The sequence below is a fragment of the Carassius carassius genome, chromosome 7 (genome assembly GCF_963082965.1).
Source record: "Carassius carassius chromosome 7, fCarCar2.1, whole genome shotgun sequence".
NCBI classification, from domain to species: Eukaryota; Metazoa; Chordata; class Actinopteri; order Cypriniformes; family Cyprinidae; genus Carassius; species Carassius carassius.
In genome coordinates, this window is record NC_081761.1 from 30,506,963 (window position 1) to 30,523,608 (window position 16,646).

General features: G+C 35.2%; 1 protein-coding gene across 1 annotated transcript; it reads left to right on the forward strand.

Moving 5' to 3' along the window:
• The first annotated feature begins 1,052 nt into the window (after positions 1-1,052).
• Positions 1,053-16,008, forward strand: mcoln1a (mucolipin TRP cation channel 1a). The gene is made up of 15 exons (XM_059554524.1): positions 1,053-1,265; positions 5,511-5,752; positions 6,318-6,482; positions 7,706-7,862; positions 8,264-8,345; positions 8,430-8,526; positions 10,588-10,687; positions 10,769-10,875; positions 10,967-11,116; positions 11,210-11,311; positions 11,720-11,842; positions 12,636-12,752; positions 12,841-12,930; positions 13,328-13,458; positions 14,373-16,008. The coding sequence occupies exons 1-15, from the start codon at positions 1,223-1,225 to the stop codon at positions 14,407-14,409; spliced, it is 1,743 nt and encodes a 580-aa protein (XP_059410507.1). The 5' UTR covers positions 1,053-1,222; the 3' UTR covers positions 14,410-16,008.
• The last annotated feature ends 638 nt before the right edge of the window (positions 16,009-16,646 follow it).

Consider the following 16,646-nt stretch of genomic DNA (forward strand, 5'->3'; position numbering starts at 1 on the left):
GTTAATACTTGCATAACATAAAGATTATTCATACTTTTAACATAATGTAACATTTTGTCCGCTTCATTGTTTTTTTTTTTTCTAAATGACAGTTACATTCGTTTTATTGCATTAACACTAATTAAATGGTAGGGAACTTTTGTCAAGAACTGGGTTTAACAGTTCTGTGCAATTAAGCATAACCATGACGTTAGTGTCTTGATTTCCTGTTAATGCTCTCATGTTGTAAAAAAATCAAACTATTCCCAGTAAGTTGCACGTTTAGTCTCACACTCTTTAGCACTGAGAAAAAACAAGCTACAAAACAGAAAAAATATAACACTGTGTCTGCATCGGACACAACAGCAGTCCAGTGTAGACACGGTGTAAGATTAATGAGTTAAATATGTTCAGGGTTATAAAGCTGTATTTGGTTGCACGTTCCTGCTTCCATTTTCTCCAAATGTTTTTTTTTCTTCCCCCTAACAGTCACTTAAAATGGGTCAAACCCAGTAAATAACTAATACAAAATAATATATTATTCTGTATATATTAAAAAATCTAATATGGCTCCAAACTGCTTTTTAGCTTCATTATTGAATCACCACCATTAGAAAATTGTCGACCAAATGACCATGTTTTGCACATCATATTAAATGCAGTAGTAGTTTTTCTTTTTTTCTTTTGTTGCTTGCTTACAACAGGACCTACTGTTAGTAAAAAAAAAAAAAAACGAAAATGTATATATATTTTAAACTTGCTTGTGATAGAGTTAAATATAACATGAACATAATACATCTTTAAATTGGACTTAATACAAAGGTATAAGATGTTTTTTAATATATGAAAGATACTGAAATGCCATTTTTAAAATAGAGAAAATGAAATGGTACAGTACGTACATTATCTGATTTATTCCAAGAAGAATTGAAAATAAATCCACACAAAAAAAAAAAATCCCTTTCACGGCATCACACTTAATATAATACACAACAAGCTCTGTTTACAGTGTATCCACACGCTATGAAATATTTATGCAGCCTCAGCGCGTGTCATATAATACTGTCTTGTCACGTGACCTCATCGGAAGTCGCCTGTGCTGCTCGCGAGTGGACGCTCGTTGTAAACATTCGGTAACCGGACAGGAACCCAAGCCAGTTGAACAGACTCGGTCCCCTTGTGCTGTGAATCAAACTGGGATTTTAATGCCGACAGCCTCTGTGCGTGATTTTAAACCGCTGACATGGCTGAGGTGGACGCGAATAAAGTCGATCATATTTACTCCGGTGAGTGATCATAACCCTTGCGATGTGACGATTATGAACTAGATGCTGATTGAAATGTTTATAATATTGTTTTTTTTAGCCTTTCATTTCGTCGATGGGGTGTCAGACGCAAAAATGGAAATATAATTCTATTTTTTATGAAATGGATTTCAAAATATTGCGTTTATTTCTGTATTGTGGTTGTGTATCGTATTATGTAGTGAACAAAAGTGCTTAGTTAGGATGCACAACAATATCACGTCAAAGATTTGAGTCTGTTTGTCGGTCACGAGCACAGGATCAGACCAGGTTATTATTATTTTTTTGTTTGTTTCGTCTTGCAATATTTCATTGATCTGAAAGTAAATAAATAGCTGTTTTGGTATGCACATTGCAAGTGCTTTTATGATGATTCATGTCTTTCCTGTCCTACGTCCTCAACAGAGCTCACAGAAATATTTAGTTTTGAGCATTGTGCAAGCTTGTGAACCTTCGTTCATAAGACAGATTCCTGAGGTAACCATTTATGTCTAACTTATGTTCAGTGGCATAACTACCATTGATCAATATGGTAGTTAAAAAAATGCAACGTAGGTGTTGTCCCCTCAGTCCTTAATATTTGGTTACATCATCGCTTATCCTGTTTGTGAATAGCTCTGTTTGACACTTGTTGAAAGATTTTGTGGTTTGGATGATTCAGTATTACATAATGAGGCTGGAAAGACTGCTGTGTTAGTACATATATTGTGTATGTGATTTATTTTCCGCTTGTTTTCTGATTTTCTTCCTTGTTTGTGTCACATTGACCTTATTCCTGCAGTAACACCACAATGGGCTTACGGAGTCATAAATGTTACTGGAAATTATAACTAGCCTACATTTGCCAGCTGTTTTCATTTTCATTTCACTTGGTTTATAATGACCATAAAATCGCTGAATGTGTGGAGAATATAAACCTGATCTGCTCAATTAAGAGCCAGTGAATCAGATATATTGAAGTTGTAGATTGGAGGTGTATTGTTATTCAGTCTGATTGTTGACGGATCCTGTTGCACATGTTTCATTGTTTTCAAGTTTGTGACTATACACATATATAAAACTAATAATGGTAAATTGGGCTGTTTTTAAGTAGCTAAATAAAATATCGTATTTGCTTTCTTTTTTTGGTCTTATTGTGAAAATCATTCTAATCTTTAGCAACTTGTTCCCCCACTGAAAGGACTTTCTGCTAGTTATTTGATCAAGTTAACCAACAGTCAAAAACCTATTTAAGAATAGAATAGAATATTTTAGAAAATCTTAATTCAATTTAACTTTGTTAATGTAATAGCCTCTTTAATACCCATTATCAACATTCAATCATTTCACAACAGATTAGAAAAAGTACTACATTTTTTTTTCTCAAAAATATGTTAAATTATGGAAGTAAAATGGTTTGCGTTTGCATTCACGTTATCTATAAAGGTACGTTCACACAGAACAAATTTTTTTTCCTTGAAAAACAAGCAATAGATGGAAAAGCTTCTGTGGTTGTTCTGTGGTTCTGTTTAGATTCTGTGGTTGAATCTTCTGCAGCACATGAAAATAAAAAATGCTGCTCTCAAGTTAATAGAAGACATCTCTTTTTTAAATGTTTTTTTTAGTGTTTTTCTATATAAATGTCTCCTAGTTCAACATGCAAGAAAAATATCTTGAATATTTCATAATTAGTTTTTTTTTCTAGTGTTGCTCCAAATTAGTTTTTAATTTATAATTAATTTTTTTTACTGAAACCAAAATAAAAATGTCCCGATGTCATCTCTGTGATAGGATTATTATAACACGCTGATAGCCAAACCCTTGACTTATTATGACAGCAAAAGCGTGTGAGGAGCCAATGTACGCCTGAGCTCCGAAAACATGCCTACCTGTAAAACTGGAAGGGTGAGATTTTTTAGCTTATTTTTCAGCATTTGATTGACTCTATCACTTCCAGTCATACTGCAATGCTCATGAGTGGCTTCAGATGCCCACATCGACTGCAATTTTGTTGTGAAGATTCCTATCTCTTCACTAGACTACAATGATAATCTTCCTGTTATACAGTAAGAAGAATGTGGCGAATTTGAGGCACTGTGCTTTAAGGCAAGATTCCAGTAGCTCAGCTTTGATAGGCAGAGATTTGCTTCTAGATGAACAATGATGAACCAATGGGAGCCAATAGGTAGAGCTTCATAAACACTCTCAGTCTCTATCCATTTTTGCTTAATCATGCAGTCATCGCCAGGTCAGATGTTCAAGAAAGTAAAGAAATCAGGGAAATCACGTCAGATTGGATACTCTGTGTGAACAGTACAGGAATTTAAAGGAACACTGATTGTCTGTACTTTCTGCTGTGCGGTACTAAAACGACAGGAAATTTCCCATATATCAGCCCACGCATGCTGCGATCATTAATCTTATTTAAGTGACTGACTCACTGACTTTTGTCTTTTGTATTTCACTTTGCGTTCAGTATAGATTAGATGCTGTCACTTTGGATTGTGATTTATGAGGCATGAAAAATGGTGTTCCACCATATTTCCGTTACATATAGGCGTGTAGCTGTGTATATTATGATTAATCTCAATAAAAACAAAACTAATATGGCATTAGTTTCAAGAAATCATCTGTTAATTAAATAAATACATACGCAATGCGTTTGCTTAAACCATCTTCCCTTAACTTGTAATAAAAAGCACTTCACGCTGTTATCTGTTTTGTAGATGTTTTTGTTCTGTTTTTGCTTTCTTAATTGTACTGTGAAATTGCAATATTATTATTATTTTTTTTTACATTTAGTAACAATATAATACAATTTATTATTATTATTTTTTTAATGGTCGTATTGACATGTAATCACAATATATTTCCCAATTTTTCCAGCCCTACAAACACAGTTTTTACAGTTTTTAATCACAAAAATCATCGATGGATCATCAAATCGTGCAGCCCTAGTGTAAAGCTTTGTGTCATTTATAATTTAGTCAGTGATATATCAATCACATGACTACAGACAAAGAACTGCCAAGATTATGGCAGTAATGACTGGTCATTGTGGTAAAGCTACTGCATAAAAACACAGGACTGAATGAATCATTTACTGTTTTGGTTTGCACAAAAAAAGTCTTTACAGAATTGCACAAGAAAAACATGCTTTCACCACTTTCAAAAGTCATATTTCTTGTAGTTTCAGAAATGCTTAGAATCACTTTTGTGAAGTGTTTATTCAATGATTCGTGAAGAAAGAAAGAAAGAAAGAAAAATAAAAAGCATAATTTGGACTGCTCCACAGAACATCTGTATAGGAAGTGCATAGGCAGGATTGATGTTTTTACACTTTTTCACTGTGAGAAATGAAGACAAGTTGTTAAACTCACAGAGCATTGAGGGCACACTAAGAGACTGAAAGAAAATCCAGCATTCACTCACAAAAAGACAGATCTCAGGTCGTGCACGTATAGGCGATCTCTGTCTTCCTAAAGTAGACTGAGGTTCACGTCCTTAGGCTCTAGTTGTCTTTCAGACTGTCTGGTGGTCTTAGCGTGAACTGTGATTAAAAATTAAATGAACAAGTTCTGTTTTTATAGACTATGTGTTGTGTAGGGTAAACTGTAAGATTTTTTTTTAAATATTTTTGAAAAAAGACTCATTCTCACAATGCTGCATTTAATAACTGGTTTTGATTTTAATATATTTTAAAATGTAATTTATTCCTGTGAATTTTGTGTCATTGTGAATTTAACGCACCCTTAAAGGTGCTCTAAGCGATGCTGGGAGTCGTAACTTCTTGTTGATGTTCAAATTGTTGTCAAACAAAACGGAGGCTAGCTAGACCCTCCCTCCTCCTCATCCGTGCACTAACCCCCCAAACCCCACCCCTAAATCTTTCTTGTCGGTTATTGGCTGGAACAGTTTTTTATGTTTTCTGGTGCGGGTGAGCCCAGTTTGTTTTTTCTTGTTGTTTGTGGAGCCTGTGGTGTCTAGAGAGACCCCGTTTTTTTACAGTGTGTTCAGGGGACAAGCAGCTAGCGGACAGTGAGGAGATGTTTGCTGGATGTGACAAAAAATGTTTTGGCCTAAAAAATGTGTGACATCACTTAGAGCACCGTTAATAAAGTATTAATTTAATTCAAAACAACTACAACTTACTGAATCTAAACTTTCCTTTGTTAGACTAGAGTTTTGAAACAAAGAGACTATTTACATTGAGGTTTATCACTATCAGTGTCTCTCTTTCTCTTTCAGAAGAGGATAGGCTACTGTTTCGGGTGACAGGCTATGGTTCGAATGACTGCAGGGATGAGTATAGCAACCCCAGGCCGTCCCCGGTAACAGGTGGCTGGATAGGTGCTGACCAAGAAGAAGAAGCATTGCGCAGGAAGTTAAAATATTTCTTCATGAGTCCTTGTGAAAAGTACCAAGCCAAAGGCCGAAAACCTTTTAAACTGGTATTGCAAATACTGAAGATTCTTATAGTAACTGTACAGGTATTTAAATTACTCCCTTTTCTTATAAATTATTTCTACAGCTCATATACTCAACCCACAGCTTATTAAAGACAGCGTTGCTGTTCAAAGTCTCAGTTTTACTCCCAAATTATTCTTTAACCACTATGACATGACCTACTATGGGCCCATCTAAATTAACCTTTGGTTTCATGCTCCGAAGTGTCACAGAGTTTAACAGGCATGAATTTCTCTTGTAGATTTTTTTAGCTACACTTTGAAACCAAGATCACATTATTCAATGCTAATTGAGAGGACATTTCTAAAACGTAGCTTTAACAAAATATCTATCTATCTATCTATCTATCTATCTATCTATCTATCTATCTATCTATCTATCTATCTATCTATCTATCTATCTATCTATCTATCTATCTATCTATCTATCTATCTATCTATACATGAACTCAAACATAAAATATATTTTAATTTAGTAATTATTATTTGTATATTTAAATAAATGCAGTCAATTTTTGTTCTCATTTGGCAATTAGTAATTGTTATTAAAAATCGTTCCTCTCTTTTTTTGCTGTTTTATTATCTCTAGCTGGTGCTTTTTGGCTTAAGCAATGAGATGGCGGTGACGTTTAAAGAGGAAAACACAGCTTCATTTAAACACCTTTTTCTCAAAGACTACGATGATTCAAATGATGCGGTTTCTGTTTACACACAGAGTGATGTTTATGACCACATGTTTTACACAATAGAACAGGTAATGTATCAATTTACTAATTCATATGTTTTGAGGGATATGTTTGGGTAATGAGCTCAGTGATAACTCAGTCATAACACAATTTGGCTTACGTTCAGCCTCTGTCTTCTGAAAGTAGCTTGTCTGTTTGGCTGGATAACTGCTTAAAGGGTTAGTTCACCCGAGAATTAAATTTTGTCCATCTTCTACTCACCCTCGAAGCATCCTTGTGTGTGTGTGACTTTCCTATTTCAGAATAATCCAGTTGGATTGCTCTTGCCAGCCTTTTAATGGAGGTAATCGAATGTTTGTCATCAGTTCAGAAGATGTGAAATAAAGTGCACACATCTGTAATAAAACATCCTTCACACGGCTCCGGGGGGGAATAAAGTAAGATAAATATCCAGATTTCAAACGTTATAAACACTTTTTTTCTCACTTCTGCTGACTGTGGGAGGTGGAAGACCTGCAGGCGGAAGATGTATGTTTTGTGCGCGCGCCTCTGGGAAATGTAGGAGCAAAGGAAAGAAAGTTTCCTTACTTTAACAAAGGAAAACCAGACTCATCTTGGCCTATTTCGAAATCCTATGACGCTTTTCTTTACAAATCTTTGTTTTGTGCTTCTAATTAGTGACCAGCATTTTGTTTTGTTCTCTCTCTGCGCTCGTCACTAACCACGCAGCGCTGACAAACATCCGCCTGCACGTCTTCTGGTTCCCAACAATCAACAGAAGTGAGGAAAAACGTGTACATTACGTTTTATCTTACATATATGTATATTTATCTTACAAAAAAGCATGGATTTGCTACAGGGGGGCTTTATTCACCCCCTGGAGCCATGAGAGAGACGTTTTATTACAGATTCAAGCACTTTATTTCATCTTCTGAACTGTTGACAACAAACATCCGCTTACCCCCATTGAAAGGCTTGGAAGAGCAAGAACAATTTTTAATATAACTTTGATTGGATTATTCTGAAAGAGGAAAGTCACATACACCTAGGATGCTTCGAGTGTGTGTAGAAGATGGACGAATTTTCATTCCCGGGTGAACTAACCCTTTAAGTGTATTTTTTTATGCATATATATATATACTTTTATGAAAAACTGTGTTATTCATCTACAGCAGCTATTCTGCCTTTCCCAGCTTGAGTTTGGTCATGAGTGGTCATGTTTATTTTTAATTTATTAAATATAAGCCTTATATTTATATATATACATATATTCTTTGCATTTGTCTTACAGTACCTGGCTTTGCCAGAGAATACAGTGGGCCGTTATGCATATGTGTACAATGTGGGTGTGAACGGAAGTGCGCTCTCTCTGTGCCAGCAGTATTATAAAAAAGGCAGGATCGATCCAGCTAACGACACCTTCAACATCGATCCGCATGTGGTCACAGGTGACAGATTTCCAGCCTCCGTTTCATCCCAAGTTTATTCCTGTTCTGATTTTAGTTGTTGTTTTAACCAAAACAGATGTTATGATCAGGGCAAAGACTTAAGGAACCTGAAATATTAGTTTTCTAGCACTTATAAATTCATTTGTTTTTAATTATTTTATTATTCATAATTATTAATTGAATAGCTTATTTTTGTTGAAGAAGTTGATGGAACTAAAAGCTCTTGTTACTTCCTCTTTTGCACTTGCAGTTCCTTGTTAATGAGTGTACCACAGGATCCACTTTCAAAAATAAATAAATAAAAAGAAACTCTTGCTGTTGACCAGCCGTGCCTCCTGAGGACCCTGTCGGTCACTGCAGCTGGTTCAGTTGGTGATGATTTTCTCTCTTCCTCTCTGTAGACTGTATTGGAGTGAACCCTCTGTCCACTCCCACAGCAGGTCTGGGCCATGATTACAGGAACTTCACCCTCAAGTTTCACAAGTAAGTTAAACAGGGGTTTTTGAATGCAAGTTTCAAATTTGAGTTGATAATCTAAAACTCTAATATCAACACACTCTCTCTCAGGCTCATTAATGTCACCATACAGTTCCAGCTGAAGGCTATAAATCTTCAGACCATCATCCACAATGAAATTCCTGACTGTTACACCTTCTTTATCACGGTGAGTTTCATCAAAAACAAAAAAATAGTTCAACTTGCTTTAACAAATCTGTTAACAGAAATTTGACATGGAGAAAAAGCAATGTGCATATAAGGATATATAAATGATAAAATATAAATGATTTAAAGAATGTGTCATTTTAAAATGTTTTTTTTAAATACCTTTTAATTTGAAAAATCAGTGATTTTTAGTTTTCAGCCCAGTGTATCGAGATTTTCTGTTTCCAATCTGGCCTATTGGAAATTAGTTTTAACTAACTAGTAATGTTATAAACTTCTATATATTAATATTAAATATTTTAGTTTTGTATGATCTCATTTAGTTTTGTACGATCTCAGGTCGATCTCATATAATATATATATATATATTAGTGCTGTTGCATTCAAAATAGGTTTTTGTTTACATTATGTATATTTTGGATGCAATTAATCGTTTGACAGCACTAATATATATTTATATCTATATATCTATCTATATATATATATATATTCAGTGCCTTCCGTAAGTATTGGAACAGTAAAGACAAAATTGCTTTCTCTGCTGTGGAGTCAAGACATTTGCAAATATGATTAAAAGATGAATATGCAACAAAACTACAGAACTTTTAGAGTTCATCCCACTGTTTGATGTGAGCATAAGAATTGGAACAGTTGAATTTAAGTCAGATGTAAAAGATTAAAAGCTAATGTTTAGTTCTAGATCCCTTGCATGCAATCAGAGCTGAGTCTGCACCCACAGACATCACCAGACTCTTGGTCTTATGCTTTGAAATGCTTTTCTCCAGCCCTTAATGCAGCCAATTCTAACCGTTGCTTGTTTTGGGGAGTTTCTGTCTTTAGTCTCCTCTTCAGCTGGTGAAATTAATGTGCAATCGGATTTAAATCTGGAGATTGATTTGGGCAGTCTAAGACTTTACATTTCTTTGCCCTGATAAAGTCCTTGACTGAACTGGCGGGGTGTTTTGGGTCATTGTCCTGATCCAATATGAAGTGCTTTCTAATGAGTTTGGTGGCATTTTCTTGAATATTGGTAGCCAAGATGATTTTGTATCCTTCCAAATTCATTCTGCTACTGCCATCATACATCAAGTCATCATTAAAATGAAGAGGTCCTGTTCTAGAGACAGCCATGCATGCCCATGCCATGACTCCACCTCCACCAAGCTTTACAGATGAGGTTGTATGCTTAGGATCATTTGCAGTTCCCTTTTTTCCCCACACTTTTGCTTTCCAATCACTTAGATAAAGGTTCATCTTTGTCTGATCAGGCCAAAACTCTACTGGCTCACATTTGTGTAGAATCTTGCCTTTCTATTTTTGGTGCTGATCAGAGGTTTGCATCTTACTGTGTAGCTTCTGTAATTTTGTGTCAAAGTCTCCTGCGGACTGTAGATTGACAGAGCATCACCTCAGCTTTCTGGAGGTTGTTGGTGATTTTACAGACATGTATTTTAGGGTTAATTTTCACAGCTTTTATGATTTGTCGGTCATCAACTACTGTTGTTTTTCTCAGCTGATCAGGTCGTCGTTGGTTGCTGATGTCGCCGGTAGTTTCCAAACTCTTGATTTCTCCATGCCCTTTGTTTTTCCTATAGTTCTAATTGACTTCCTCTTTTCCTTTAGCATCCAAATTGCTTGCTTTCTTGACTCCACAGCAAACTGAACAATTTTGTCTTTACTGTTCCAATACTTATGGAAGGCACTTTATATATTAGTGTTCAGTAGGGTCTAGATTTAGATTTAGTTTTCAATTTGCCAAGTGTGTTAGTGCATAATTAATAATTTATATATATATATATATATATATATATATATATCATTCTAAAATATGCAAATACAATATTTTATTTAAAATGCCTATAAAAGGAAATGGTATATCGGTAATTTTAGTTTGTACTTTTGACCCAGATGCGCATCTACATTTTCTTTTTCCTATTTGGCCAAGTAATTTATTTAATTTTGTGCTTAACTATTTTTTTGCTTACTTTTGATAGTTATGCACAAAATATGCACTCAAAATAATTTGATAGACTGTATATAATTGGCCCTGTTTTCTGTTCAGATTCTGCTGGATAACAAAGCTCACAGTGGTAAAGTTAAGATCAGTCTTGATAATCAGGCCTCCATTAAGGAATGTAAAGACCCCAGTGTGTCTGGCCACGGTAAACTACCCCACATATCAGTTTTTACATTGTGGATGTTTATTATATATGCTCGTACTCATGCTGTTTCTCTGTCTCCAGCTGATAGTTATGCTCGTGTGTGGTTTGATGTGGTGGTTATAGTGGTTTGTATTTTATCTCTGCTCCTCTGTGGTCGCTCGATCATCAGAGGAATCATTCTTCAAAATGTAAGACATTGTATCAGACAAATCCACATTAATGTGACAGTGATTACACAGCAAATCCTGCACTAACATTCTCTCTTATATTTCTCTTCAGGAGTTTGTGAAGTACTTTAAGAGCTCTCTGAAGCGTGATGTCTGTTGGGGAGACACAATGGAGTTTATTAACGGATGGTATATTCTGCTCATCATTAGCGACGTGCTTACTATCACAGGCTCCGTCATTAAGATCGGCATTGAACTAAAGGTCAGTCAGCGGAGAAAATGGAAATTCTGAAACATGTATGTGTATGGAGGCATTGCATTGGGATATTTCATGATACTCTGTTTTAACCCTCAGAACCTCTCATCCTACGATGAGTGTGGGATCCTCCTGGGCACCTCAACGCTATTGGTCTGGGTTGGAGTTATTCGCTACCTCACCTTTTTTCAGAAGTACAATGTGAGAAACGAACACACCCACACACCACTGTTCATGCAGTTACACTGGCCATTTTTACACTGGCCATGTTGCTAACGTTTCTAGATTTTCAACCATCATCGGCTGAAAATAAACGGAATATAAGTTTAAAATTCCTGCTTAACCTTATTCATGCTGTGCATTTAAGATATGAAATGTATTTGAATATATTTGAAGTATATCACTACCAAGTAGTGTACTATAAATAATGTACTATACATTACTATAACGTACTTTGAAATAACAACTGTATTCTTTTTTTGTGCATTTTTATTTTTGTGCCGTTCACTCTCATCATTAAATGATCTTGTAATGTCACCACATATCTAGTGAGATGTTTTTTTTTAGGATGTGGATTTTATTTACTATATGGTGTTTTCCTTTTTTCAGATTCTCATTGTGACTTTACGAGCTGCATTCCCTAATGTGATCCGTTTCTGTTGCTGTGTGGCGGTGATCTACCTCGGTTATTGCTTCTGTGGGTGGATTGTGCTGGGACCCTACCATGTTAAGGTACACAAATTCAATATAATTCAATTTTAATTAAAATAATGCCAATTAAAGTAATGTGTTACTACGGTACGTGGAATATGTCTAAAAAACACAGATTTGGTTCTGAGTAAAATAAAAAATTCCAGTTGGTTAATAAAAGTATTCCCTGTGTTGTTATTTTATTATTATTATTGTTATTATTTTTAATTTAGAAACGTCATTTCCTTTCAACTTTTTTTTTTTTTTTTTACTTTTTTTTTTTACTTACTTTTTTGACAAAGTTATTTTAATTTCATACATGCTGCGATATAATGAAATCCAGAGGAATCCGAACCACAATGTTTTTAGAAACGTCTGTATTATTTATACTGTTAATATATCATTCAAACATTTGACATCAATAAGAATTTTTTTTTTTTAAGAAATGTATTATTTTATTCAGCAAGGATGCATTAAATGAATCCACTGACATTAGAGACATTTATAATATTATAAAAAGTGCTGTTCTTTCAGACTTTTTCACAGTAGCAGTATCTCCGTTCCCATAAAAATATTAGGCAGCACAACTGCTTTAAACATTGATAATAACAAAAAAATGTTTCTTGAGCAGTAAATCAGCATATTAAAATGATTTCAGAATGATTATATGAAAATTCAGCTTTAAATCTCAGAAATAAATTAATTTTACAAAACATATTCAAATAGAAAACAGTCATTTTAAGTTGTAATAATATTTTCCAATTTCTTTTAAATAAACAAATGCACACGCGTCTTGTCTCTCATTATATATGGCATGTTTGTTTTGTGTCCTCAGTTCCGCTCTCTCTCGCTGGTGTCTGAGTGTCTTTTCTCTCTGATCAATGGAGATGACATGTTTGTGACCTTCAGTGGCATGCAGGAGAGCAGTATGCTCGTCTGGGTCTTCAGTCAGGTGAGTTCACCTTCACGTCCTCACACAGGTGCGCACACGGCAAATGCTACAGGATTCAGAGCAGTAAATCTACTCTGTTTCTTTGCAGGTTTACCTCTACACATTCATCTCTCTGTTCATTTACATGGTGCTCTCTCTCTTTATCGCTCTTATCACTGGAGCTTACGAGACCATCAAGGTAAGAGTGAAAGACGAGGCAGATGCAGAGATAGAATTGAAAAACATGTTTTTGTTAATGATATCCTCTCACACACGCATATACAAACATACCTGTCTTTGTAAAATAACTATTTAAACCATGCAATTGATTTGCATTTTTTAAATTTTAATTACCTTTTTAATCTGTTGGGTTTTTATTATCAGTTTTACTTCATTTTTCTTAATGATCTATTTTTGTATTCCTGTCACTGTAAATGATCAGTATTTTTTCCTGATTAACTCAGAACAGTGTTATAATATATACATATATATATATATATGTGTGTAATATATGGCAGGTAGTGAAACGAAGTGTGGAGTGAGATGATCCAAACAGCTTGATTATAGTAACATGATATCCTTTCATTTCCCTTCAGCATCAGAATAAGGAGCCTGTCCATATCACTGATCTGCATGCGTTCATTGCTGAGTGCACTGACACACCCTGCTCTGGAAAGTTCCGCGGAATCGAGACCTCGCCGTGCTCTTTCTTCTGCTGCTGGGACAGGTGTTTCACCATAGAACCAAAGAAAATGCTGCTTAACATCAGCCATCACAAATTTAACCACCACTCATTAACACAAATGTATTGCTGTTACATTCAAAATAATTAGAATGCAGTAGAGAAGAGCACAAATGATACCATTGCATACAAAAATACATTGATGTTAGGTAAAGGTAAAGTATATAATTTCCACTTGTGTTACCAAATGGAATTTAAATTTTTTGCAAGTACAGTCACCACAAAATCAGACTTTAGTACCTCTTTTTACTTGGAGACAATTCTGAGGTTAAATACTGATTTAAAATAATAACAAGAAATAGTTTAACAGCTACAATGCTGTTTTTGAAATCAAATCTTTGTATAGCTATATCAGGAGACACTGGCATCTAACAATGCCTTGAAAAAAAAAAAAAAACGGGTAATCTTAAAGAAATCAAACACGTACCTGCCTTTAAACGGCAGGAGGTACCGTGCACATTAGAAACAGGCAGAGCAACAAATTAATATTATTCCACGTATCCTATCTTTTTACAGGAAAAAATTAATTAGCAAGTAACATGAAATTTTGAAGTTGAAAGATTGCAATGTTTTTTTTTTTTTTTAAACAGCAATGTTTGTTTTATTATAAATCTGAAAAATCATTTTTTTACAGTGTGCTTTGAGTGCAACACCCATCTTAATATCCAATCAACAACTGATGCATAGAATCAATTCCTCGCACTACATTTTCTTTTTTCAGTAATCGGTAACAATATGGAAGAAAAGATAGTTCACTACTTCCTTGTCATCGCGACTTTAAACAGTGATAGGAAAAATATTTTCATATAAAATACATTTTAGCATAAAGAAATTACGTATTTGAGTTTTTAGTACTATAACTGAAGGCTGTAATCATGTCTGTTGGTGTAACCCTGCAGAACCACCACATATGAGGACGTCCTCCTGGTCAACTAGTCATGGGACTTGATGCCTGAAGACCAAACCTCCCTCTGTTGGTCAAACTGTGGTACTGCAACAGTGGCGATGTGAGGAAACCTCCAGACAAAATACCCAAGAAATCACAGTCGCTTCACTTCGGACCTTATGTGGAGAAGAACACATATGAATAGCTCCCGTATGGGATAATTTAAGTTTGACCTCAACTTGTTCATAGTTTTAACTTAATTCTGGAGGTTGCTAAAGGCAGCCCAGTACTGCCTCTTAATCTATTAATCTATACGGAAAAAACACTCAGTTGGGAGAATATTAGACTGATTACAAACTGCACACGTGCAGGCGATATGTACAGTCATCATTCCCTCAATGTTGATCCCACGTTCATTCAGTGCACGTGCTGTGGTGTGCAAGTGGGTCATCAGTCGCCAATACTAGGAGACAGTGGTCAGTGATTCAGAACTATTGCTGTTTGTTCTGTTGGTTAGTTTTTATGGCTTTGAGTAACGTCTGGACATGTGTAATGTCTGCATCAGAAAGAGACTGAAAGCATTTTGCTGCAGCAAAAGATGAGGAGACCATGTGATTTAAACATCTTTTAAAAAAACTAGCTCTTAATCCGCATTTAGAGCTGATAAGATCTATTAATATCATCTCCACCTACCCATAACAAAAATACATGCTCTGATAGAATCAATTCACACCCCAGAATGCCTCAGAAACATAGCCTTAACACGTTTAGAGCTGGATGTAATCCGGAAAGTAATGACTTAGAGTTGCTTTTTTGTATTTTTATGAACTTTTTACCAGTAATGACACCTCCATTATTTAATTCCATACTGATTCAATTTGTTTTATATACAAAAACGGTATCAAATGCATACTGTAACATGCAATCTTGTTTTATAAATTATATTAGACGGCCTTAACCTTGATGATTTAGTATTTTGTCGAGAAACACAGACTTTTACGGCCACCCTTCATCAGCTTTGTTTTAAAACAGAGGCCTTCAAGAATGCTGTTATGAGATTACTGCTGAGGTCATAGTGTTCTGTTACTATTGTGACGTATTAGACCCCTTGACCCATCCATGACTCTCACTTCAGAGGACAAACAAGCCTAATTTTATCTTCTCCGTTATACTTGACTGATAAGAGAAGGGAGAATAAATATTTGAATTCTGGGGCCTGTGCAAGCCATTAACTCAAGTGCAGAATAAGTGGAACCGATCATATTATTTTGATGTCAGCGGATGATGATGATTTTATTTTCCTATTAATATTTCTGTGTTATTTTAATGTGTAAATCAATCATGTTGTAGTGTCGTGTTTTATTTATATTGTGTTGGCTTTGATGCCTTTCTGTTTCAAATGGACTCAACGCGCACAATCTGCAAACTAACCACACTTTCTATTACGAACATGTGAAGCTACACAGGGATGTTGTTCAGAGAAGTCACATCACATCATGTGTTGTCAGATGTATACCTGAGATATTACATATTGCATTTTAGCCTGATAAATTGTGGGTTTTCTTATGTTTTGTAATGGAAAACTTGTGCAAATAATTTGCTGACAATGGCAGCACAAACAGTATGTCGATAAAATGATGTAGAAGAATCTATTGACTTTTTTCTTTCATTAGTTTTAAACACTTGTATAAGTGTCACTGGAAATTGGTGATCTTTTTTATGTTCCGTACAGAGATTTTCTAAAGTCTTTATAATATGGACACCTTTCTTTTTCCTGTTGTTGTTCCACATTAGAGTTAATTAGAAAACACGTTTTAAAACTGTATTGACCCCCAATCATATTCTGCTATTATACCATATGACCACTAGGTGGTACAAATAGAGCATTTTACCACAAATCTGAGCACTTCCACATTAAAGTAGTGTCTTTGGCGCCTAAAGTCCATTTGTAAAATATGAAAGTTGCTAATTTAGCCAATATTGGTGTATGTGTAAGAGGGACGTTTGTAGGCATGTTTGAATAGCTGGTCTACACAGGTGCACTAGCCAATGCACATTGTTTGAGTTAGCTATCTGAAACCACAGAAAGAGATTACACACTCTGTTCAAACAGAGCAACCCCCTCAGATGCTGATCTCAGACCTGCGGCCTTTCTATAAAGGCCTGCTTTATTCTCAATCTGCGGTGGGACTCTGAAAATGAGCCACACCTAGCTATTCAAACAGAATGAGTTAACAGGAAGAGATTTAATTGAACCACCTCAATAAGCGTATTGTGATCATATACA